At 45.0% G+C, this 22,873-nt stretch overlaps 9 protein-coding genes across 9 annotated transcripts; 7 read left to right on the top strand and 2 right to left on the bottom strand.

Moving 5' to 3' along the window:
- Window positions 1-1,012: 1,012 nt before the first annotated feature.
- Window positions 1,013-2,017, top strand: TRIVIDRAFT_87418 (glycoside hydrolase family 75 protein; the record flags this gene model as incomplete). The annotated part of the gene is made up of 3 exons (XM_014095018.1): window positions 1,013-1,155; window positions 1,216-1,563; window positions 1,623-2,017. The coding sequence occupies 3 exons, from the start codon at window positions 1,057-1,059 to the stop codon at window positions 1,881-1,883; spliced, it is 708 nt and encodes a 235-aa protein (XP_013950493.1).
- Window positions 2,018-2,776: 759 nt separating this feature from the next.
- TRIVIDRAFT_40256 (uncharacterized protein) lies at window positions 2,777-4,661 on the top strand (the record flags this gene model as incomplete). The annotated part of the gene is made up of 5 exons (XM_014095017.1): window positions 2,777-3,179; window positions 3,253-3,406; window positions 3,459-3,933; window positions 3,989-4,306; window positions 4,377-4,661. The coding sequence occupies 5 exons, from the start codon at window positions 2,777-2,779 to the stop codon at window positions 4,659-4,661; spliced, it is 1,635 nt and encodes a 544-aa protein (XP_013950492.1).
- Window positions 4,662-6,997: 2,336 nt separating this feature from the next.
- On the bottom strand, window positions 6,998-8,991 carry TRIVIDRAFT_196105 (uncharacterized protein; the record flags this gene model as incomplete). The annotated part of the gene is made up of 5 exons (XM_014095016.1): window positions 6,998-7,152; window positions 7,254-7,695; window positions 7,753-8,318; window positions 8,379-8,757; window positions 8,824-8,991. 5 exons carry the CDS (start codon window positions 8,989-8,991, stop codon window positions 6,998-7,000), a joined length of 1,710 nt encoding a protein of 569 aa, XP_013950491.1.
- Window positions 8,992-10,106: 1,115 nt separating this feature from the next.
- On the top strand, window positions 10,107-12,002 carry TRIVIDRAFT_115119 (uncharacterized protein; the record flags this gene model as incomplete). Its single annotated transcript, XM_014095015.1, has 4 exons — window positions 10,107-10,260; window positions 10,328-10,619; window positions 10,671-11,176; window positions 11,233-12,002. Coding segments are annotated over 4 exons (1,722 nt in total), but the record flags the coding sequence as incomplete, so codon positions are not given.
- Window positions 12,003-12,386: 384 nt separating this feature from the next.
- TRIVIDRAFT_40025 (uncharacterized protein) lies at window positions 12,387-13,414 on the top strand (the record flags this gene model as incomplete). The annotated part of the gene is made up of 4 exons (XM_014095014.1): window positions 12,387-12,685; window positions 12,761-12,993; window positions 13,056-13,157; window positions 13,224-13,414. The coding sequence occupies 4 exons, from the start codon at window positions 12,387-12,389 to the stop codon at window positions 13,412-13,414; spliced, it is 825 nt and encodes a 274-aa protein (XP_013950489.1).
- Window positions 13,415-13,898: 484 nt separating this feature from the next.
- On the bottom strand, window positions 13,899-14,621 carry TRIVIDRAFT_64898 (uncharacterized protein; the record flags this gene model as incomplete). Its single annotated transcript, XM_014095013.1, has 1 exon — window positions 13,899-14,621. The coding sequence occupies one exon, from the start codon at window positions 14,619-14,621 to the stop codon at window positions 13,899-13,901; it is 723 nt and encodes a 240-aa protein (XP_013950488.1).
- A 1,759-nt stretch (window positions 14,622-16,380) lies between these two features.
- On the top strand, window positions 16,381-17,641 carry TRIVIDRAFT_39626 (uncharacterized protein; the record flags this gene model as incomplete). Its single annotated transcript, XM_014095012.1, has 3 exons — window positions 16,381-16,636; window positions 16,702-17,040; window positions 17,103-17,641. 3 exons carry the CDS (start codon window positions 16,381-16,383, stop codon window positions 17,639-17,641), a joined length of 1,134 nt encoding a protein of 377 aa, XP_013950487.1.
- Window positions 17,642-18,254: 613 nt separating this feature from the next.
- Window positions 18,255-20,525, top strand: TRIVIDRAFT_39487 (uncharacterized protein; the record flags this gene model as incomplete). Its single annotated transcript, XM_014095011.1, has 2 exons — window positions 18,255-20,235; window positions 20,335-20,525. The coding sequence occupies 2 exons, from the start codon at window positions 18,255-18,257 to the stop codon at window positions 20,523-20,525; spliced, it is 2,172 nt and encodes a 723-aa protein (XP_013950486.1).
- Window positions 20,526-21,115: 590 nt separating this feature from the next.
- On the top strand, window positions 21,116-22,615 carry TRIVIDRAFT_196101 (uncharacterized protein; the record flags this gene model as incomplete). Its single annotated transcript, XM_014095010.1, has 4 exons — window positions 21,116-21,431; window positions 21,490-21,933; window positions 21,993-22,526; window positions 22,590-22,615. The coding sequence occupies 4 exons, from the start codon at window positions 21,116-21,118 to the stop codon at window positions 22,613-22,615; spliced, it is 1,320 nt and encodes a 439-aa protein (XP_013950485.1).
- Between the last annotated feature and the right edge of the window lie 258 nt (window positions 22,616-22,873).

Raw genomic sequence — 22,873 nt, 5'->3', positions numbered from 1 at the left:
GTCATCTCCACTACAGTGTCCATAATAGGAGCAAATAGTGCAAATTAGAAAGTCACCGCCAGCTGGAGATTCCGTAATTGAAGTCTTCTCTTGATGTACGAGTACTTGTGAGCAGTTGATGGTGGTCGTAATTTGATGAGTTAATCTTTCCTCTGTATTTTGCGTGGCAAACCGCTCGTATGGAACGCGATGGGTAGATGTGTGTTACATTAAACATGTCGAGAAACGTTCCACGACGATGTGTCATGAGCAAGTATGATCTCGTATTTTGTATGGTAGGATACGTTGAATTGCGGGTTGCTTCGCCGGACGCAACAAAGACACCTATCGGATAATATTCCGTGAACTCAGTCTCCCGCTTTCTAACAGAGAAAGGAAGGAGGATGGAGATTCGTTTGACGCGGCGAGTAAAGTAAATAACCATCCTTGCTCCTAGCGTATCATCTTCACCGACAAATATGCAAATCTTGAACCTAATCGGATGTCATGTCAAGAATAGAGTAGCGGTGCCAAGATCTGCGAGCATGCTTATTTCTCTCCCCTGTTTTCGTCCAAGCTTTATGTTGCCAAAGTGCTCTTTTTGGCGTAGTGCACCATCTGTCAACCTAGGTAAAACTCGTATAAGCTTTTCGGCTCACGGCTGGCTCACGTCTGAGCCAAGGCCCCCTCGCGTAACTAGTACTGTTACTACGTTACAAATATGTCCTAGAGGAAACTTATGCTCTGATTTTCCTCCAATCTTACCTAGTCAACTGCTTTGACCTTCCCTTTTCATTCAATAACGTAAGGCTTCAACTCGTGATAGTTAATTTAGTTGCATGTCAGCGTTTCAATGGATGAACTCGGTAGCTGGCCGAAATTGCGGTGGTAGAACAAGGCTGAATAAGGTAGAAGGGAGTGGCGATCTGTCAAGATTTCAAGATAAATTATAAATGCCGAATCCGAGATTTGAAAGGGTATAAAGCAGATGGACGATGGTCACACATTCTCTTCTCACCCAAGTACTTCTATACCAGCTAACTCATTTCTCTTGTATATAACTCATAAATCACTAAAATGCGATCCGACGCTCTCCTTGGTCTCGCTACTTTCGGCGCAGTAGCCTCAGCATTCTCACTCCCTGCCAACCTCAAAACCATTTATAATAATCACAAGGTGAGTAACAACCATAATAAAGGCTGCTAAGACTTGTCCCTCATACTGACCTGTTCTTAGTCGGGAACGTGCTCCAAGAAACTGTCAGGCTCTTTCAGTGGCGGAGCTTCATACTGTGGCGACATTGCAGGTGCTATTTTCCTCAAGGGTAGCGCAGGCAACTATGACAACCTGGACATCGATTGTGATGGCGCCAACAACTCGGCTGGTGCTTGTGCCAACGACCCCAGTGGTCAGAGCCAGACCGCTTTCAAGGATACCGTGAGGTCATTCGGCATTTCTGACCTCGATGCCAACATTCACCCGTACGTCGTCTTTGGCAATGAGGGCGGCAATCCATCTTTCAACCCCAAATCAGCCGGCATGCAGCCTCTCAGTGTCATGGCTGTTGTGTGCAATAACCAAGTTGTGAGTTTTCATATCTCATTGTACTCTATAATGCGACGGAGACTAATAAGTGTCACTAGTTCTATGGTATCTGGGGTGATACCAACGGCGGCACATCCACTGGAGAGGCTTCCCTCGCCCTGGGTAAGCTTTGCTTCCCCAACGAAGGCCTCAGCGGTGACAACGGCCACGATCCTAAGGATGTATTGTTCATTGGATTCACCGATCCCGCAGCTGTGCCCGGTAAGAGCGGCGCAAAATGGACAGCCAAGAATACCAACGATTTTGAGAATAGCATCAAGGCTTTGGGAGACAGGCTTGTCGCTGGCCTCAAGGCTTAAATCTTTGTCCTTGGGTATACGAAAAACTCATGAGATACGACTTGAACAGCATATCACGCAACTGTGAGTATATATATGCAGTTATACTATGTAGTGCTGAAATGTATATGAAGAAAATACTATTATTTCAGTCCAAAGTGGTGCAAGGATTCTGTTGCAGCTGTGACGTAAATAATCATACAGTACGAGAGTACCTGAGTGAACAAATCGGATGCCCCCTCAATTGCCATTACTACTGCATGGCATGAGTGGCTAAATTCCATGTTATTACCGCCTCTCATCTCTTCTCATATCTCAAAATCTGGGGATAGTGAAAACTATTGGTGCGCATGGCTGTCGTATTGCTATTGTGGATTTTGCGGAGATCAGCTTCAAATAGTGAACGGCACTGGCTGTACATAGTATTGCTCCGCCAAAGTGCCCCATTCTTGAGTCAGTCCCGCCAATGTCATTGGCGCGCATAAGTGATAAAATCTGGAGAGATCGACAGACTTGCCGATGGGTTACTTTCTATTTTGTGTAGCAACGAGGATTCTATATGTACAAAAAGAATGTGGGTATGTCTTTACTGCCAACTTTCCCCCACGGAGGACCCCAAGAATGCCCACTTTCTGGGAAAGATCTTAATGGGACAACAACCGGATGGCTCCGACGAAGCGTTTAAGCGCCACTGCTGGCGAATGAGAATCGTGGTCTTCCAGGCTGGAGTCCATTTTGGATACCCATTTACTGAATATGGTATTCAGTGCTGCCTAAATACTGCACGGGATGCCGATCTTCGGCTCTTACGATGATTTACATGTATATAAGCTCCTCACCGAGCATTCCTTCTAAGGAGGGGAACTACATTGAGAGAATCCATATAGCCGTTGTTTTCCGGAGCAATCGACAGCATGGCCAATCTCACCGGACCGTTGGCCAAATATAATGTGGCCCATAAGCTTTACAAAACTTCTCTTCTAAATACAGTCTGTCTTGTGGCGGGACTATCAATTTTCTTCTTCGGCTATGATCAAGGATTGATGGGCGGCGTCAACACGACGCGGGATTATGCTGAGCGCATGGGTTTTGGTCATTGGGATGAAGACCAAAGCATTGTCGTTGTAGACAAGCCATTGTTGCAAGGAGGCATCGTTGCTGTCTATTATCTTCCAGGGACGCTATGCGGCTGTCTTCTTGGAGGCTGGCTAGGCGACCGTTATGGCCGGATCAAGACGATTGCTTTGGCATGTGCTTGGAGTGTTTGCGCCGCTGCTCTGCAGGCTTCGGCTATGAATTCAAACTGGATGTTTTGTGGTATGTTGCAAAGACAGAAACTCTATTCAAATTCTACATTAAAGAATATTTACTGACCATGGAGTTTAAAAAGCACGTGTGCTTAACGGCGTCGGCACCGGAATTTTGAATGCGATTACACCAGTTTGGGCAACCGAGACCGCTGCTCATACTTCCCGAGGACAGTTTGTTTCCATTGAGTTCACTTTGAATATCCTTGGAGTTGTCGTAGCATATTGGCTAGAATTGTAATTCCTCAAAAGTTATGTTGCTTTTATTAGTTCGCTAACATGACAACAGTGGTACTTCTAAATATCACGATAACACATCTTCATTCATATGGAGGTTTCCCGTTGCCTTTCAAATTATTCCTCTGATAGCTCTTTTCATTATCATCTGGTTCATGCCGGAATCCCCTCGCTGGCTCGTCAAAATCGGCCGTGAAGAAGAAGCTCGATTTATCCTAGGCCGTCTTCGTGGTAGTGAAGGCGAAGATGGCGTTAAAATGGAAGCAGAGTATCAGGATATTATCAATATTCACAAGCTTGAGAAGGATACTGCCAAGCAGCAGGGCTATCTTCAAATGTTTTTCGGTATCGGTTCTGGAAAATTGCACACTGGAAGACGTGTTCAGCTTGTCATATGGCTTCAAATTCTTCAAGAATGGATTGGAATTGCAGGAATCACCATCTACGGCCCTGAAATCTTTACTATAGCTGGAATTAGCTCAAAGGACCGGCTCTGGGTCAGCGGCATCAACAACATCACATATATGGTACACCAGCCTGGTCCCTATGATCAAAGGTTAACACATACTAACAGTGAATTAGTTTGCTACATTAATCTGCGTCTTCACTATCGATCGTATCGGCCGTCGTTGGACCTTATACTGGGGAGCAGTTGGACAGGGTGTATGCATGTTTGTCGCCGGTGGTCTTGCTCGGGCTACAATTAATGCCGAAGGAAAGGATAGCCAGGGCCATATCGGCGGTGCCGCAACATTTTTTGTATTCCTTTACACTGCCATATTTGGGGCTACCTGGTTGACTGTTCCTTGGCTCTATCCGGCTGAGATTTTCCCCTTGCAAGTCAGAGCCAAGGGAAATGCCTGGGGTGTTGTTGGCTGGTCCATTGGCAATGGCTGGTGTGTAAGTTCTCTTCTTATCGCCAATCTTTTTTTTTTTTTTTTTTCTGAACTCACTTCTTACCAGCGTTTAGGTTCTGCTGCTTCCCACCATATTCAAGCGTCTCAACGAGAAGACCCTCTACATCTTTGGAGCTGTTAATGTTTTGTCCATTCTTGTCGTCTGGGCGCTGTATCCAGAGTCTAACCAGCGAACATTGGAAGAGATGGACCTTGTGTTTGCCAGCGATAGTATCTGGGCGTGGGAGGCCGAACGCAACTTTGCCAAGCTAAAGGCGGAGAATCCAGACCTTGTTCAAAGTTCTGCACTCAACCCTATGGTGGTAGACGTAGAGCACGCTGCCACGCCAAAGGAGTAGGCTAGTTGGCTCAAATTGGACAGCTCCTGTTCCTGTCCTTTGTCGGTGTCTTTGCTAGAGGCGTGCTTTGCTTTGAGACTGGACATATTTATACACAAAGGTTACAAATAAAAAAATATATATTCATTGGTCGACTATTGACTATATGCTATTTTTGGCCCTGTAGTTGACGATATATACATATATGTTGGTACTTGCTTCTGTAAGTAAGCCAATATGTTCTCACAAGAATGGTTTGGAGAATAATCCCGTGCAGAGCAAGATGCATAAGACCACTGCTATGGGGATGTCGTCTAATTATGCAGAGATGCTTTCTAAAGTATTATTTAAAACTTCACATAAAAAATGAACAGTACATTAAGAAACAAACCCAGAAATCTTGGTGTTTGCTACACTATCCCAAAGCTATACACCTTATATATAGACTATATACATCAAATAAATATGCAGGTCATCTAGGTATGAATCACAACAATTTTTCCATTGCCTAGATAGTATAACTGCATTGCGAAAAGAGTAAACTCAGAGGCGATGTTCAAGTTAAGCAGGATTTTGTTTCGGCTGCATAATTGAAATGGCCATCGACCTCATACATCTTGGCAGTAGAACGTAACACTTCGCTCACTACCACGTCCCATTAGCGACACCCTCCTTACTCTATTAAAAATCAAGGTGGACTCACAATTTTTAGGCAATTAGTTTAGCAAAAAGCCCGTGTATCCACCATATAAAAGGTCTCGAACTGACAACAGGCTGATGTAGAGCCACATGTCCGGACACAAGTAGTAGTAGTACTAGGGTGCATGTCGACTACATAGTTACCATGACCGGTATTCCAGTGTAGGTATTGACAGTTTTCTACCCATGCACTATTGACGGCTCCGCTGATTTGCATGTCACAGTGAGCAAAGTTGCTGCAACTCGTATGGCCTGATGCTTGGTTGTTGTCGTTCGCTCCAATGCTGACGTAGGGGTCAATACCGCCGGACTGGCATGTTCCTGAGATGGTAAGGCATGCCTCACTACCAGTAACTGCCAATGCAAGGATTGATAACAAAAGCTTATTCATGGTGTTGTAGAAGAAGGAAAGATGAAGCTGATTGGGGGTTATTTGAATACGGTTTTCTTTTTTGGAAAGGTTTATTAAGAGGTCTACAGCTTTGGTTCTTATACTTTTTTTTTTTTTGCTGTCAAAGGGAATCACACTAGCCAACGACGCAGGATTCACATCTTTGATTGATTGGCTAACGATTGACCGCTATGTTGTCTTCCTCCGAGCTATTTCTGTCACATTCCTATTTAGTATCGTCGTATCATCAGGCTACATACTGTATTGATCCCTTGCGCAGATGCAAAAAACACACAATTTCTTGTTTGACAGCCTGAACCGGCTCCAAACACTCTCTCTCGGTGCCGAGTTGATACCTCTACTCTCCGCCCCCGCATCGTGTTACATTGTAATCCCATGCCAAGGGAATCCTAATCTCCAAATATGGAAGGTAGAAATTAACTCTAGAGTGCTCTGCAAGCCTTTATTGGTACCGAGATCCGATTTCAAACATGCAGCTTCGTTTTGGATAGGATAGCTGAGCGTACGAAGTTCCATGGGCTATCTTTAGCCGCTTGGTAATATAGATGCCATTCATAACAAGGTACCTCTCTACAAGAGAATTTAGGTTTCTGGCAGCAGTGATACTATTCATACCATTTAGCATCTAAACAAAATAGCGCTACTCAGTACCGGCTCAATGTAGGCATTCGCTCATTATAAATAAAGAAATATAGATAGCCTTATTCTCGGCGACCTAGTACCGTATATTAAGGTGTCGTCAAAATTTTATTGCGAGCTTTGGCTCTTTGCTATACGGAGTTGGAATAACTTACGAGTCTTGCCAGATAAAAGTGATGGAAATGGCCGAGAGTTTGAGGATTCATTCTGGGCGGACCAATATTCGGACGCATACAAGTTGATATCGGATGAAAGAGTGAAATTGCAGTTTTTGAGGGAATTTCATCCGACTTCCCAGCTCCTGGAGTTTTTGGCATTCGTTGACTTTATTTCTCAAAACTTAGCGAGGCATATTCATGCGATGGCAGGACATTCTACTGACAATTATGGCTGCCGTCTGTAATACAAGTGGAACACTGCCTAATAGCGGCTCTTAAATAGCCTAAGGAAGCATTGGTGGCTATGGTCGTGCTTGAGCGTAATCAACGGGGGGTTCTAATCCTTGCTAGATAATAGCATAATAGAACCCTAACAGCGTATTACTCTACAAACTTTCCTTTTTCGGTCTGTGCAAGCCAGTGTGGTCTTCCGTGTATTGCCACATGCATCAAGTCGAATCGAAATTTGTTTCATTGATCGCGGTATCTTGACTAATTGCGGAAACTGACGCTTCAAAAAATTGATTGAAAAGAAGAGTTAGTTCAGACTTGATTTCGCTAAAGATACAACAAAGGTCCTCGCTGCTTCCATGTGATTGTGAATCTGGTCACGGGTAAAGTAAAGAGCCCCAAGTCCAGCGATACCAGCAATAATAATACGAACGTAAATTCCAATTCCTGCATGGCCTTTTACCGTTCTTTTACGAAATTTTGCTGAGGTCCTGTAGGCAAAATCATCCCAAGAAACAAAAATACTTCTTAGCCAAAACTTATACTGCCAATCGGGGAACATTATGGTGTTTCTCTCAGTATTCTCGTCAATGAACCAAGATGTACAACCTGTTGCCCATACTAGCTTTTTGGCTTTCTGTTGTACCATTTCGATATCTTGTTTCTCAGCTGAACGCTTAACGGTAACGATATCTCGGGATGGCCCATTAACGGCCAAAATTGATGTCTCTGTGCCCATGGCGTTCAATATAGGCCTGATGATGCGCAACGTAAGATTAATTTGACATTCTGTAGTGTAGATAACAGAGAGATGACCGCTGAGGGTATTGGGACCCATCATAATAAAAAAATTAGGGAAGCCTGAAAGACATGTCCCCAAGTACGAAGAGGGGACTCCCTCGCTCACTCGCTCCCACTACGCTCATCAAGTCAGATGACGCTATAGTACTGGCCACTGGTGATTTGTACTCACATGTTCCAAGATGCTCACCCCTCTTTCGCCAAATATCTGCAAAGATCCAAACGGCTTTTGTGTCTCGAAGCCCTGAGCAAGGATAATTGCATCTGCAGGGACTATCTTTCCGGACTTCGTGCGAACTCCAGTTGGTACTATCTCTTCAATGGGATCGTCGTATATGAGATCGACATTCTCTCGATACAGACAAGCGAGATATCCCGTATCGTTGACGCGTCTTTTGCACCCGATTTCGGTTTTCGGAACAAGAAAATCTCGATATTTCGCAGGTGCATTAGCACGGATGTAATCAGCGGCATCTTTTGACCAGCCTTTGCGGATCTCGGCCCCCGTTTCTATGTCGAAGCCCTTGAAATCTCTTTCTTGATCCCAGTATAATTTCGCTCTGTAGATACGAATCGCTAGAGGAACCCATTTCATCGTCCACTTAAACAAGCCAGAGTATTCTGGATTAGGGCGCTCAGCCAGCCAATGTGCTTGTCGACAGAATTGGGTTATCATTCTAGCTGCTCCAGGACCGGAGGATATCTCTGGGAGAATTTGTGTCGCGGAGCATCCATTTCCTACGATTTTGAATTTGAGTATCTAATCATCACATGCTTCGTATGGAACGGGAGTCTTACCGACGACAACAAGTTCCTTATCCTTCCAATTGAACTTATGGTCCCACTGTGCCGTATGGAACATATTTCCTTGGAAACTTGAGACACCTGGAATGGTGCATTTCTGCGGAACAGATAGCGTTCCAACTGCAGATATCAAGATCTTGCTGTGGTATTCTCTCAATTTAGATGACCTAAGGTCTCGAACTATGACGATCCAAGTTCCGGATGATTCGTCCCAAGAGGCTTTTTCAACAAGAGATGCTAACTGCACATGTTTGTGAATTTCGTACTGAGCTGCTACCTCTGTGAAATACTCATGTATCTCAGATTGCAGGGCAAATCTTCGAGACCAGTTGGGCTTCAATGCAAATGAGTAGGAGAAGAAATGCGATGGAACCTGCCTCAGATCACCTATTATTAGACGCCAACGTAAAGAAATAGCAACAGAGGATCAAGAACTTACATCACAGCCACAGCCGGGATACGAGTTTACCCACCATGTTCCACCAATATTATCAGATTTCTCAATAAGTTGAAAGTTTCTGGTGCCAAATTGTCGGATCAACTGCACGGCAAAACCGACCCCAGATATGCCTGCACCAATGATTAGGACATCGGTAGTTTGTGACATCTTGCGTCAGGTTAACTAGTCAATTTGCCTAATGAGATGATAATACAAAGCAGAGTTGAGGCGAAGTTGCAGAGAGTTTTCGGACAGATGTTGCTTGACACTTATATGAAGGTCTTGCATGGTGGTTTATATCTATATCTGCGCTGTACTATGAACATGCCTGAGGTGCAACCGAGTTGCGTCATCCTCAGAGCGGATACATTACAAAATCTATATACCTATATTATAGCATGCCAAATGCCATAGGAAGGTGGGCCGACAATTACTATCCAGAGTACGCAATCATTGGGTTGACTTGTATGCCAATATCTGCCATTAGAAGCACCAGATATTGGAGCCTCCTTTGTGGCTCACATTTCGCTGTCTGGACCACCCCAACAGGCAACTGTGCCGGGCATGACGCACAAATTTAGCAACGTAGCCGAGCCAATCCGATGTCGCTCGATGGATTTTTCAGTACAAGTATGCCCGTACGAGTACTTGTAGACTCAAATGGCTGCCCACTAGTGCAAGGACCTCTAGCCGTTTGTGGGGATTGTGGATGGCCATTGTTGTTGAAGCAATCGAGCCGAGAATGTTACGATCGTGTTGGCATTACGAGAAATGCTCCTTGATGTGAGGCAGCTAATGCGGGACTTCCAGTTGTTCCACATCCATCTATTGGATTCACTACCCGTAGGCATTCGTTGGATACATTAGATTTTATCGACTGGTTTGCTAAGATTCCACTTCTCGACGGCGCGCCTAGTGATTTTTTTTTAGCTTGGACAGCCTAAGCCTAGGACTAGGCTCTGCTTCAAAGAACGAACTTAAGGGCAGCATCATCTCGGCTTACTTGCCACAATCCATCTCTGCACACTGAGCCACCACCATCTTCATCCATCACATCTTGCATCGGCATCGATGCCCTCAAGAAACTTGGCACTTTCTGATCATTACCCAAAGAGTACTATACGCATGGGCAAAGCTAGGAACAGGAGTAGTATGCGCTCATACAGTGGTTGGTAGGTAAGTTTAGGCACTATTATGGGAGCATTTGTCTGAAACGAGATCATAGCATCACTTGTCGGCATCGAAAACTTAAGTGCGACGAAGAGAGGCCAGTGTGTCTGAACTGTGTCAAGAGTTTTCGAGACTGCCTTTTTGTGGAGAGAGCCGTCTTTCGCGCTTTCGATAGCAGTGTGCTATCAAATGGAAAAATAAAGAAAAGCGTAGACTCTCGCGAACCATTTGATGACAATCAAACATGGCTAAGTATCCCCAAACATCGTAAGACGAAATCACAGAAGGCATCTAGTCGATTAAATAAGCAACGACCATCTAACTTTAAGATTAGTAACGTTTATTAATATCGAGGATCCATATGAGCTTGATTCCACGGCCCTGTCTCCGTGTGAAATAGAGGACCTTGATCAATTGGTGACGCACAACCAGGACGATGAGACCACGACGTCACCTCATGCTGATAGAGGTGAAATATCGGCCGGCGATGGGAATTTTCTCACACGCTTCCCAACAGCTCCGGATGGGGATGAATCGCTGGTTATCCCTCGGCCAAATCATGATTTGCATGACAACCTCTTGGCCTTGCGATTACTGCGACACTTCAAGGAAGGGCCTGGACAATGGTGAGAATGTCACTTTAACTCTTTGACTGATCAAAAATCTGATGGGTTTAGGATGGATACTTTTGATACTGGAGCCTACTTCTCACACAAAGTAACAGTCATGGCCGCTACAAAGCCATTGTTGAAATCTGCGGTGTGCGCTCTCGCAGCCAAGCACTTGGGCCATTGTCAAACAAACACTCGTAGACGACGTGAAGAGCTTTCAGACGAGAGACGGACTGTCATTTCGCCGTTCGATGACAGAGTTGACTGGCAGTATCAATCTGCCAAACACTATGGTTATGCTATAAAGCATCTCAAAATCGCTATCAATCTGGGAGCATTTGAAACAGATGATGCTGATAAAGAAGAATTGTTTGCTTCTATAACAATACTGTGCACATATGAGTTGATGGATGCACCTGGTACAGCTTGGAGTGCCCATCTCAGCGCTCTGCCTCTATTTAGCCCGAGATCGGATACAGAGTCAATTTTAGGCTCTCCCATCACCATCCCGAGGGCGGCTGTGTCGGGACCAATATTCTGGAGCCTAGCCAGACAGGATTTGCTCTGTTCTTGTATGATTCTTTCCTATATCGCATACTCCAAGCCTCACATTACTGATTCTTAATAGTCATTAGCGAAACGCAAACACGACTGGATTTGAAAGACATCCGTCTGTGGCAAAATGCAGGTCTCGTCACTGATGAGCATGGGTCACTTATGCCTTTTTATATCTCCAATGCTGCTGATGTTGAAGAAGACGCAAGAAGCAACGAGCTGGTCTGGCTGCTGGGTAAAATTGCCAACCATATCGCTGCTGGAGATGCCCTCAATCCTAAGCACTATGCTCTCCCACCGGGTCAACGACCACTAGTTGGCGTGACACAAGAACAGCTACTAGAGAGATGGAATCTCCTTACCAGAGAGCTTCAGAATTGGCGCTGTAGCCTCCCAGCTAGCTTCAACCCGAGTGCTCGAACCAGTAGTGCGGACATGACAGGAGCAGTAGAAGAGGGGGACGGTAATTGCCCTCTGAGTTTTGAGAAGATATGGTACGAAGCACCGATATGCGCCGCAACAATGCAGAGCTATCACATGGCTTGCATTTTGTTATTAACAAATCAACCCCAAGAGTCCACAGCTGTCCGCTCGTCCGTCTCTGCGCGCCTAGACTCATATCGACAAAGTGAGCGTGAGGCTCTCCGCCACGCTCGGGAAATTTGTGGCATCAGCCTGACAAATCCTCCAGATTCAGTGCGCGTGCACTCTGTGCAGGCCCTTTTTGTGGCGGGACAAGTCTTTACCGACTCACGAGACCTTCAGGTCGTGCTAGAGTTGTTGTCTAGTATTGAGCGGGATCTTGGATGGACGACAAGCCACCATGCTTCACGAATTGCAGATCTGCTGGCCCGGCGGAGCAGTGACAAAGACCCAGACTGGATTTTTACTTAGAAAATCATGGCTAGGGAACTAAACCCGAAAAGACCAGTAGCGCATTGTGGGAGCAGGCACCTAATGCTAATGTAATCTGCTTCGGTTACAGTGACGGAAAGTTAGCCGAGCCAAAAGGCAAGTCTTCCGACGAGTTTTGTTTGCCATCCTACGCAAGAAAAAGAGTTCGTCAATAGATGACCAGTCTGAAGCCCTTGCCGATACCATTTATTAGACGGCTATTCCCCTAGAAGTTTTACCATATACGTCACAACCACCGAGCAATCCAGCCAGGAGAAAGATGCAATAACAACCTCAATTACGTTTTTCATGCACCAAACCCACTCGATCAAAATGGCGGAAACAACGCAATCCCAGCGTCTACTGAATAAAGTTTGTATCGTGACCGGATCCTCTTCTGGACTTGGTCGAGCTATTTCTTTGGCATATGCTCGGGAGGGTGCATTTCTTGCTTGCGTTGATTTGAGACCCGATGCTCGGCAAGAAGTACAAGCTGAACGGGCGATCGATACTGATGCGCTAATTCGGCAGAACGGGGGACGGTCCGTATACATTAAGGCAGATGTGAGCGATGCCCATGAAGTAGAGGCAATGGTAAAGGCGGTGGTTGCAGAATATGGTCACATTGACGTGTAAGAAGAAGACAGCCCCTTCGTTTTGATAGATGCTTTCAATTGTAATGGTGGCGTAACCGGACAGTTCTACAGATTGGTCAACAACGCCGGTATTTCCATCGAAGCTGGAAAGAAAGCTCTCAAGATTCACGAAACGCCGGAGCAGTGGTGGGATTTGACAATGGCAGTCAATACAAAATCAGTCTTTCTGGTTAGCAAGTATGTTATCGGTCAAATGCTGTCCCAAGACAAGCTCGTTTCGGGAGACCGTGGCTGGATTATCAACATATCTTCTATATTTGGTCTAGTCGGTGGTGGATATATACGTAAGACCACTTGATTTGCAGGAGCTTGTAGCGTAGAGAACAACGGCTAATGACATCGACAGCATGCTACGCAGCTTCCAAAGGAGCGGTGGCAAATTTAACAAAGCAGATTGCGATGGATTATGCTGAAGATGGTATTCATTGCAATGCTATTTGCCCTGGATGTAAGTGATCCAGAATTGCTCATTCATGTGCACCAATCGATTCATTGCTAAAGAATTTTCAACTAGACACTGCAACAGCAATATTTGTTAATACCACCCAGATTCACGATGCTGAGGAGATTAGGCGGCGCCACCCGTTGCATGGAATCGGTATGCCAGATGATATAACTGGGGCTGCTGTGTTCCTCGCAAGCAGTGAGGCTAGATGGATTACAGGTGCTATGTTACCAGTCGATGGAGGATTCACGGCGCAATAATTGAGTCATCCGATTATGCAACGTAGAATATAATGCCGTAGAACAGTGATTCGTGCGTGCGGCATGGGCCTCTAATCTGCACATATATTGGTACATTTACCCCGCCCTATGGATTCAACAGACATGCCGTAAGTTAATGTGCTATGGCATCGTTCTGAAGCAGCCAGAGCCGTGTTCAACAAAATGTCAGGTGAAAAGTGCTCCAATGGTCATCAATGTACAACTGTTTAAATTCCCTTTAGAACTTGAACTTTAGTGCTAGATAAAACCATGTTATTGCAGATCGTCGGGTGAAGGAAAGACGAAAAATCATTAACTATAGGTTCCTTAACAAATTCAAAATATGCAGATCCTGTGCGCCTTAGCCCGTCAGTCTATCTAATCGGAAGAGGAATCCCGAGATCCACCTCTATGCACTCTATATGTATAAACAATCTACTCTATCTATAGACTTAAATGAGCCAAGCAAGAAAAAATTGTCAACTTAGGATGATAAATTGCAACGAAGAGAGAGTATGCTAGCAGCAGCTCCGCCGTTCAGGAATACCAGATCGGTTCCAAAGGGACTTCCAACTGCAATAGTGCCGGCTTCGTCGGAGAACGCCTGACAGGTACCTTGATTCGAGCCTTCAATATCAACAATCTCTACAGCGTTGGCAATGTTGAAAGAGGTAGCGAATGGCGAACCATCTGCTGGAACTTCAATTTGCACGGCTGAATCATCTACCGAGTTGATTTGGACACGCACAGTCCGGGTTGGAGGAGGCGGCGGAGGTGGCGTCCAAGTCCCGGAGCGGGAGCAGACTGGCTCTGTGTTCGGCGTAGTAACACAGCAGAAAGAGCCAATTGGAACAGCTTGATCAGCTGTTGAGTCAACCTCTCCACTGGATGCGTCGGTGAAACTAGCCAGTGTGTGGTCATCAAAGATACCTCCAAGCTTGAGCGTACCGGCAGCATCGCTGAACGCTTGGCATATGCATCCAGATGTGACGGCTTGTGCGTTCACACCGGCATTGACTTGCCGATTGTTGATGGTGGAAAAAAGGGCATTGGCCAAGATACTGACACCAACGGAAGCATCACCATCGCCATTCTTTATCCGAATAAAACAGCTGTCGTCCTGGCGTGGTAAGTGGGTTGTAGGAAGAGCGCTGGCCGAGGTCAGGAGAATAGCAGCGGAGCTAACAGCAACCAAGAACGACTTCATGTTGAGTGTGTATATATATGTAAGTTGGAATTTCGTAAGTGAAGTGTGAAGTTTGTGGAATATAATTGATGATGTTTATGCAACTCAAGGTAATAAAAGAGTGATGTAGTGGCTACAAGTGGCTATAAATTGAATGGGATAATGGCAATATTCCCAGTGCAGAACAATGAAGTTTAAATATCTCTGAAATCGAGGTAATTCATCATATTGCCACTTAATCATCATAACAATAAGTATATTTAGAAAATCTTGCCACGGATTCGGTTCCTATCCTTCCGTTGCTCCAGTTGCTCCAGCTTAATACCTGTCAGCTAGCACAGCCTTCAGGTAACTGAATGGGTACATACCAAAAATCGCCTTTAAATCAAATTGCGTTGGCTGAAGCGCTAAATTTAGCGATGGTCAATCGATTTAGCGCTGACAAGAGTGGCAAACGACATCGGCTTAGAATGTTCCGGATCGAAACAATGTTTTCTCTGTCCAAGCGTTAGATTTAGTTGAAACAAGTCCCACTCTTATTCGCTTTAGCAGCACTTTTAGTATCATTTCTTATAATAGCCAGGTGAGTTGCCAGCTATTGTAGCGTATTGTTATACAATGGCGGACTAACGCATCACCAAATTTTTTTTTTTTTTTTTTTTTTTTTTTTTTTTTTTTAAAAAAAAAAAAATCCCCATGTTGCTACCTGAACTAATTGTTTTTGTCGTTTGCTGCCGGCTTCACGACTTACACTGCATATTCTACCAGATAGTAATTTTGTTTGTGACGCATTAATTTCTGTATCCAAGGCAAAATGACTTTCCACTATCAATATAACATACCCCAGCATCTTGAGGCATAGACACTACCAAGAACTCTGTGATCATTAAAAGTTTTCATGCCATCCTACGCTACGCTATTCTAGAAAAGACCGTTTCTGACATTTATCAGCGCAAGTAATTTCAGAGTGGCAAACAGCCGTTGTTTCTGCACAAGTTCACTCACTGTCTTTAGACGATTACGGATTGTCATATGATGATGAATAGTGCAGTAAAATAGACCTTGATACCATTATTAGCGCTGTTCTATTTTCGAAATAGGACAAAATACATGTACACTGATGAAAATCTTCTGATGTCAAGTTACTTCCCACGATACATACTATTATGGTATAACATCAAACAAAGCAACTGAGATCTTCTAACTTTGAGGCTGCTCGTGTTGTTATCTTAATTTTTTTACTTTTCTGTTTCTATACTCGCCATTAGCATGTCGTGATGATCTGTCAAATTGCGCGATGCTGCGTTCGTGATCTCGCGCTAGGATCGCGTCAAACTTCAGGTCGGCACGCAATCGCGGGGAAGACACCATCTCCCATCCTTGATATGCCAGAACGCCGATAAGCTGTAACCCCGGACAATGAAATATTGTGACATATATCGCTCTCATTGGTAGCCGACATCCGTGGCTCATGTATCGCAGGTGATGCTGGGATGCGTGATATGGAAATATCTTACCAATCAATAGATGATAAGATACGCGCAATATCAGGGGATAGAGATGATGAAATTATAGGCAGTGTTGCACAATTGCATAAGAGAAGGCCGTTGCTACATTGGGCAAGAATTATATAGCCCATTGTAGTATATAACTGGTTACACATTCTCGCCTTCAATACACACACCGAAACATCGTGCAACGTGGTATATACCTCACAATCCACACCATAAATTAATATCTTTTCCCTTGGTATTCCCACTAGAAAGATATACAAAGTAAAATGGCACCATCCGTCACAGAAACCGTGACTCAAGTCACTGAAAACCTCAAGCAGAAGCCTGCAAATCTCAAAGCTCAAGTCCAGCCAAATCTTGAGACTGGACATCGGGAGCCATTGAAGCTGAGCGGAGCACTTGACCAGTTCAGGCAGTTTGAAGTTACTCCAGTGATCGGAAAGGAATTCGTGGATGTTGATCTGGCTGAATGGCTGAGGGCACCTAATTCGGATGAGTTGCTGAGAGATTTGGCCATCACAGGTACGGCTTTGAGAACCTTCTATTGCCTTTTCATTTTACCTCCCATTTGCTTACACTATTGCAAGTATCCCAAAGAGGCGTTGTTTTCTTCCGCAAGCAGGACAATATTACCAATGACCTTCAAAAAGAGCTCGTACAGCGCCTTGGCGAACTCAGCGGAAAGCCAGCGACGTCTGGGTTGCACATTCACCCAGTTAACAATGGTGCCCGTGACCATGGCGTTGAAGACAATGAAATTAGTGTCATTTCTTCGGAGCAGGCTAAGAAGATTTATGCGGATCGCTTTCTGAAGACTAATAAGCGCCAGAGTCAAAAGTCACAATGGCACTCCGATATCACTTTTGAGCCCATCCCAAGTGACTATGCGCTGCTGAGATTGACGGAGCTGCCAACAACGGGCGGAGGTATGCACAATCAGATAGCCACAGAATCTCCTGGTATTATATAAGCTAATGAGAATTTTTAGATACACTTTGGGCCTCCGGATATGAGCTCTATGATCGCATCTCTAAGCCATTGCAGAAGTTCCTAGATGGTCTAACTGCCTACTACGCACAACCAGGCTTTAAGGAGGCTGCTGATCACAATGGGTTTTCCCTCTTCTCCACGCCTCGAGGAGCCCCCGAAAATATTGGCGATGTTCTGGAAGCTATTCACCCGGTGATTCGAACCAATCCTGTGACTGGGTGGAAGAGTGTCTTTGCCGTTGGCCATCACGTCCAGCATATCCACGGCCTGTCTGATGACGAATCGCGATATTTCTTAGATTGGTTCGTGCGATTGATCGTCGAAAATCATGATCTACAGGTCCGCAATCGCTGGCAAAATGTGAACGATTTGGCCATTTGGGACAACCGCAGCGTTTACCACGCCGCTACGCCAGATTATATCAACCAGGGGCTTGGAGAGCGGACTGGATCAAGATCTGTGAGCTTGGGCGAGAAGCCTTACTTTGACCCGCAGAGCGTGAGCCGCAGGGAAGCCATTGCACTTGAGAAGGCGTGAAGAAATCACGGAACAGAGACCACTTAGTATTAGTCATATGATATCAGTAGAGACGAATTCTAACTCGCCGATAACAATCATGGTGTGCGTCTGAAATGAGCGGGGTAGCTTATTCGCGAATAGAGGTGAATATTGCTAATTACACTGTAGATTTTCGCTTGCAATGTAGGGATTGTGGACTAAGAAGACAGCGAGCGGATTGCTGTCGTTCGCCTGTTCGATGCTGTATAATGGCGGTAACAATTCAAATTAAGGCATGAAATAATTGGTCGCCATTAAAGGTATCATGTATATTTGTGCTCATCATTGTCGAGGCCATGTATTCTCAGAACTCATGAACAGAAAACCGCAAGCGCTATTAAAATTAAGGTTAATTTTACTAGCAGTATTAGTATTCTATATACGATCGTTATACGGAGTACGTACTTGCCAAGACACCTTGTGCGCCTCGCCAAGGCAAGGCAGAATATAATGCAGAAATCAATATTGCGGCTGAAATGCATCACGGGACAACCAAGCCATATCTTGAACTAGTTCTTCTTTCAATAAAAACACCGATAAGGCGGCGCGCAGTTTGGATTGGGCATCATCAATACTCTTCAAACGAAACACAATGTCGCTCTTCGATTTTAAGCCGTTGAAGCCTTTCCAGTATTCCCCCATCTCTCCATCAAAGAGGGTATTTCGCTTGGTTCAGCTTCTCCCTCCAAAACCGCCGGTTATTCCAGGAACTCAAGGCACCATCCGCATCAGGCTAGTTGAGGCTGATATTGACTCTGGTGTCCATTATGATGCCCTCTCCTACGCTTGGAATGTGGCAGCAGGTCAGACAACGCCGAATCGGAAAATCATTGTCGAAGAAAATGGAGAATCTTTCAAACTTCATATTTTCCCAGCACTGGAGAATGCACTTTTCCATCTGGCCTACCTCAATAGTAACGAATACCTCTTTATTGATCAAATCTGCATCAACCAAGAGGACCGCAACGAGAAGGGTCATCAAGTACTACTTATGCAAGATATATACGCAAAAAGCGCTTGCACCCTTGTTTGGTTAGGCCCTCCAACTCGAGAATCAGACAGATATTTTGATCTTGTTCAGGAGATGTCTCAAGAAGGAGTATTGAGCCGAGTCATGGGACCTCGAGTGGGTCATTTCATGCACGTCTTCGACGCCGTAATGGATCCAGCTTTGTCAGTGAACGAAGAAGAACGTGAAGATCGAGACGATATTTTGGAATTGATTCATCGATATGGTGACCGTTTCCCATTGGATGGCTTTGCCGATGTACTTGACCGAAATTGGTTCAATCGTTTGTGGGTTATCCAAGAGGCCTGTCTAGCACCTGCCGTCGTTTTTGTGTGCGGCAGTAAATCTCTGTGCTTTGACTGCTTTCGATCAGGCGTACTCTTCTATAACATATACAACACGCACTGGGTGCGGCACCTTACAGAAGCTATGCCTCAGCGAGTGCTTCGTCAGCGAGATGCTCTTTTTGGGAAGACAGTCGGACTTAGACGGATTTTTCAAGAGCGAAAGGCAATCCACCAAATGAGAGTAAGGCAAGGCCTACATGACCTCGTGTTGAAGTACAACGTCAATGACGATCAAAAGAAGATCGGGGCAACACTGGAACAAGACCGTATTTTCGGCTTACTAGGACTAACAACAGATAATGATAATTTGAGAAAGCAAGTTCGTGTGGATTATGGGGCTGAAATCACTCAAACTTATTCCGAGATTGCGGCGCTACTTCTGCAAGAGAATATTGATGTTCTCTTATTCAACCAGCGGCCGAAGAAAACTCCAGGCTTACCCTCATGGGTACCGGATTGGGCAATGAATCTTACTATACCCATAGGATACATGGCCTTGAAAGAACCTACATTTACAGCTGGAGGAGGAAAAGCAGAAGCTCCTGTCCTCATGAAAAACGAACATCCACAGCTTCATATTAGTGGAATCTTTGTGGACGCAATTTCAGACTTGGGAACACGGTTGCACCACGCACAGTCTGATGCACAAGTGGCAGAGCAAATTGACTATCGCTCAGCAAAGTTGTTTTTTGATGAGGTCTCAAAATTTGCCCAAGCACACGCTGCTACATTTCAAAGCAGAGATCCCTCTTGCCATGATCCCGAAATGGAACTTAGATTACAGCTGCGCTTGTGTGATTCTGGCCTATCTTATCGATATTTCACTCAGAGTCTCGGCATAACTGCTGGCATTGAAAGACTTAAAGCTTTGCGCAGCAATATATATATTCTTGGAGAACGACTTATCAGGTCGGACGAGGCAATCGCATCCTATCACATCACACGTATCTATCGAACACTAGGAATTGTTCCTTGGTATTGGGAGCCCATGTCTGAGATGGAGAGTCTACGAACCTGTGCACTAAATCCAGTCTTAGCGGGAAAAGTCGCGTGTCAAGCTATTCATGATTTCGTTATAGACATGGCTAGTCTTTGCACCGCCTCGGCGAGAGTTTGGTTTGCATCAAAGCATGTCATATATCGTCGCCGCTTCGGCAAAATGGATTTGCGACCTTCCCGCGAGAGCGTTGAAAATATAGGACTTGACTCAGATGTTTGTTTTAGCCCAGATATGAACATTTTCACGTCGAATATGCTCAAAAATCTGGGTCGAAGACTATATCGGACAACAGCTGGTTATATAGGGATAGGACCAGGGGATATGAGGATGGGAGACTGTATAGTCATATTCCATGGTGGAACTACGCCACATATTCTAAGGAAGCTTAATGATGAAACTCAAAGCGACAAATATCGGTATATAGGCGAAGCATATTGCGATGGGGTCATGGAAGGTGAGATTTTCGCGGACAAAACTAAAAGTAAAGGACGATTTGTGCTAGTGTGAGCGAGCAGATAGACAAGGCGCTTGTCCGTCAATGGATTCAATTCGTTTATGTACAGTTTAGACGCGGACTTCTAAAGTGAAAACCTTCATGCAACGCCAAAATTTCTAATCACTAAAGATTTCAGAGCGCAATCTACCGCTCTCAAGCTAATTAATATTGTTAGAAAAAGACTAGATACTATTGTTATGTTTATCACCTTCAACTCACAGCAGAAACAAGATAGTTGACCATATGTAACCCCATTGGGAGATGACGATAAATGGCTTAGGCGACTCAAGTCTAAACGCGCACCATGCCCCAATCTACGCCTAACACTAACTGGTGAATGTGCTAGAAACACAGGCAAAGAGGTACTTAGCGCAGCATCTCTATAGCATAGTTGCACCTAAAGGGATGTGATCAGCAAGCCGAAGAAAACACTTCCAATATCGGACGCGATGGCCTGACGTCATGAGCTGCGCATTACGAATAGTTGCGTCAATGTTCATCTTTCTTATTGCTGCCGCTCTCTTGAGCGATCAAGGCTATTAAACTACTGACTGCAACTTGTATCATTCCAGTTGCCATCTTTAGTTGCCAAATTATTATCATGAGTATCGACGCTGCAAATTTAATTAAAGCTGCTGTTCCAGAAGCAGAAGGGCGAAATGTACGAATCATTTCGCAGAATGTATCAGATCACAGAGATCCCAATTTTCTTTCCAAAGATTTTCCGCGACAACCTCCAAAATTGTACTTAACAGCAGAGAGTGATGAGTTTGACGCCATAACTATCGCCGAATGGCAAGCTGAAGGATTTGACGTCGAATACCTCCCCATGGGTAATGGTGGAGATGAATACTTGCAAAAGCTTCGAGGACTCCGAGGAAATGAGATGGGTTCATTTGAGACTTTCGGCATCGTTGGTAAGCTGACACATGTCCTCCAAAGCCAATAAAAAGAAGCTAATTTGAGCTGTGGTAGCATACGGCGATGCTGCGGCCATGTGCCTCGAGCACTACCATGTTATGGATAATAATCCTGATTTCAAGCTCAAACTACTCATTGCATATTATCCAACCGCTATTCCAGATCCAAAGGGCCATTTCCCAAGCAATATCTCAGCTCTCGTACACTTGATTGCTGGGGAAGACGTCGGCGTCACAAAGCAGTCACAAATGATTGGCATTCAAGGCAAACGACGTACAACACACAAGACCATACAACCCGGAATCGGTACGGGCGGTTTGCTTCGTCTTGCATATCCCGGCTATACCTATCAGGCACAGCCTGGATTTGCAGAGCATGACTTGGATGAGTATGATACGATATGTGCGGATTTGGCATGGAGTCGCAGTTTGGCTGCGGCAAGGAAGGCATTTGGACAGACGGTGGACTTGGAGCAAATTTGGGAGGAAAACCTGCAAGGTATCTTCTGAAAAAAAATCTACGCTGTAATAGCCTTTGTTGCTGATATTGCCATCCAGGAAAGTTCTTCACCCACAGCCTTAACCCTACAATGGCCAGCTACACGACACATAGGAGTCCGCATGTGACTTACATTCCTACCTTGACTGGAGGTATTGGGGCCGACGAACTCCAGGAATTTTACTCTCAATATTTTGGGAATCCAAAGTCGCTCAAATTAACTTTATTGTCTCGAACTATTGGAGCCGACCGCATCGTTGATGAAATTCACGTTCGATTCAAGCACACGCAAGAAATGCCTTGGATTCTGCCAGGAGTTCCAGCCACACAAAAGCGGGTTCAAGTTCTTGTGGTTAGCATTGTTACTATGAGAGGAGGAAAGTTGTACCATGAGCATGTATACTGGGATCAAGCTAGTGTCTTGTTCCAAATCGGAGCCCTAGATCCTGATGTTATACCAGAGGCAGCTCGGAAGATCGGTATTAAAAAGTTGCCAATTGTTGGAAGCGCTGCGGCATCAAGAGTACTGAAAGGGTGGGATCCTGAGCAGGAAGGAGAGGCAGACAATGACTTGATATCTGGATGGCACGATGGTGATGATAATGGCGGTGTTAGTGGTGACCAACCTCTGAATGGACAGGCCACAGACGAAAAAGGCGAAGGAAAGTCGGAAGAAGGCTAGGGAAATTAATGTGAAAGCATACTCATTACTATTTGAACGATGTGTGTATAATTTCAGATCAACCTATCCGAGGATGGCGGTTATTTGATTAAGCGCTACATTGTCGAAAGACATGGGCAGGAAGTCCTAGAAGCCCGTTTGAATGCCTCTTTGGGTAGTACTGTCGGACCCAAATCACTATTTTAAGGCCGAGCCGATTGTTCATGCGAGGCTTCAAACCCCGAGATGAGGGCGGAATTATCGCGCCCCTAGTAGAGA

The sequence above is a fragment of the Trichoderma virens genome (assembly GCF_000170995.1).
Source record: "Trichoderma virens Gv29-8 chromosome Unknown TRIVIscaffold_91, whole genome shotgun sequence".
Taxonomy (NCBI): domain Eukaryota; kingdom Fungi; phylum Ascomycota; class Sordariomycetes; order Hypocreales; family Hypocreaceae; genus Trichoderma; species Trichoderma virens.
This window is presented reverse-complemented; position numbering and strand designations above follow the sequence as displayed.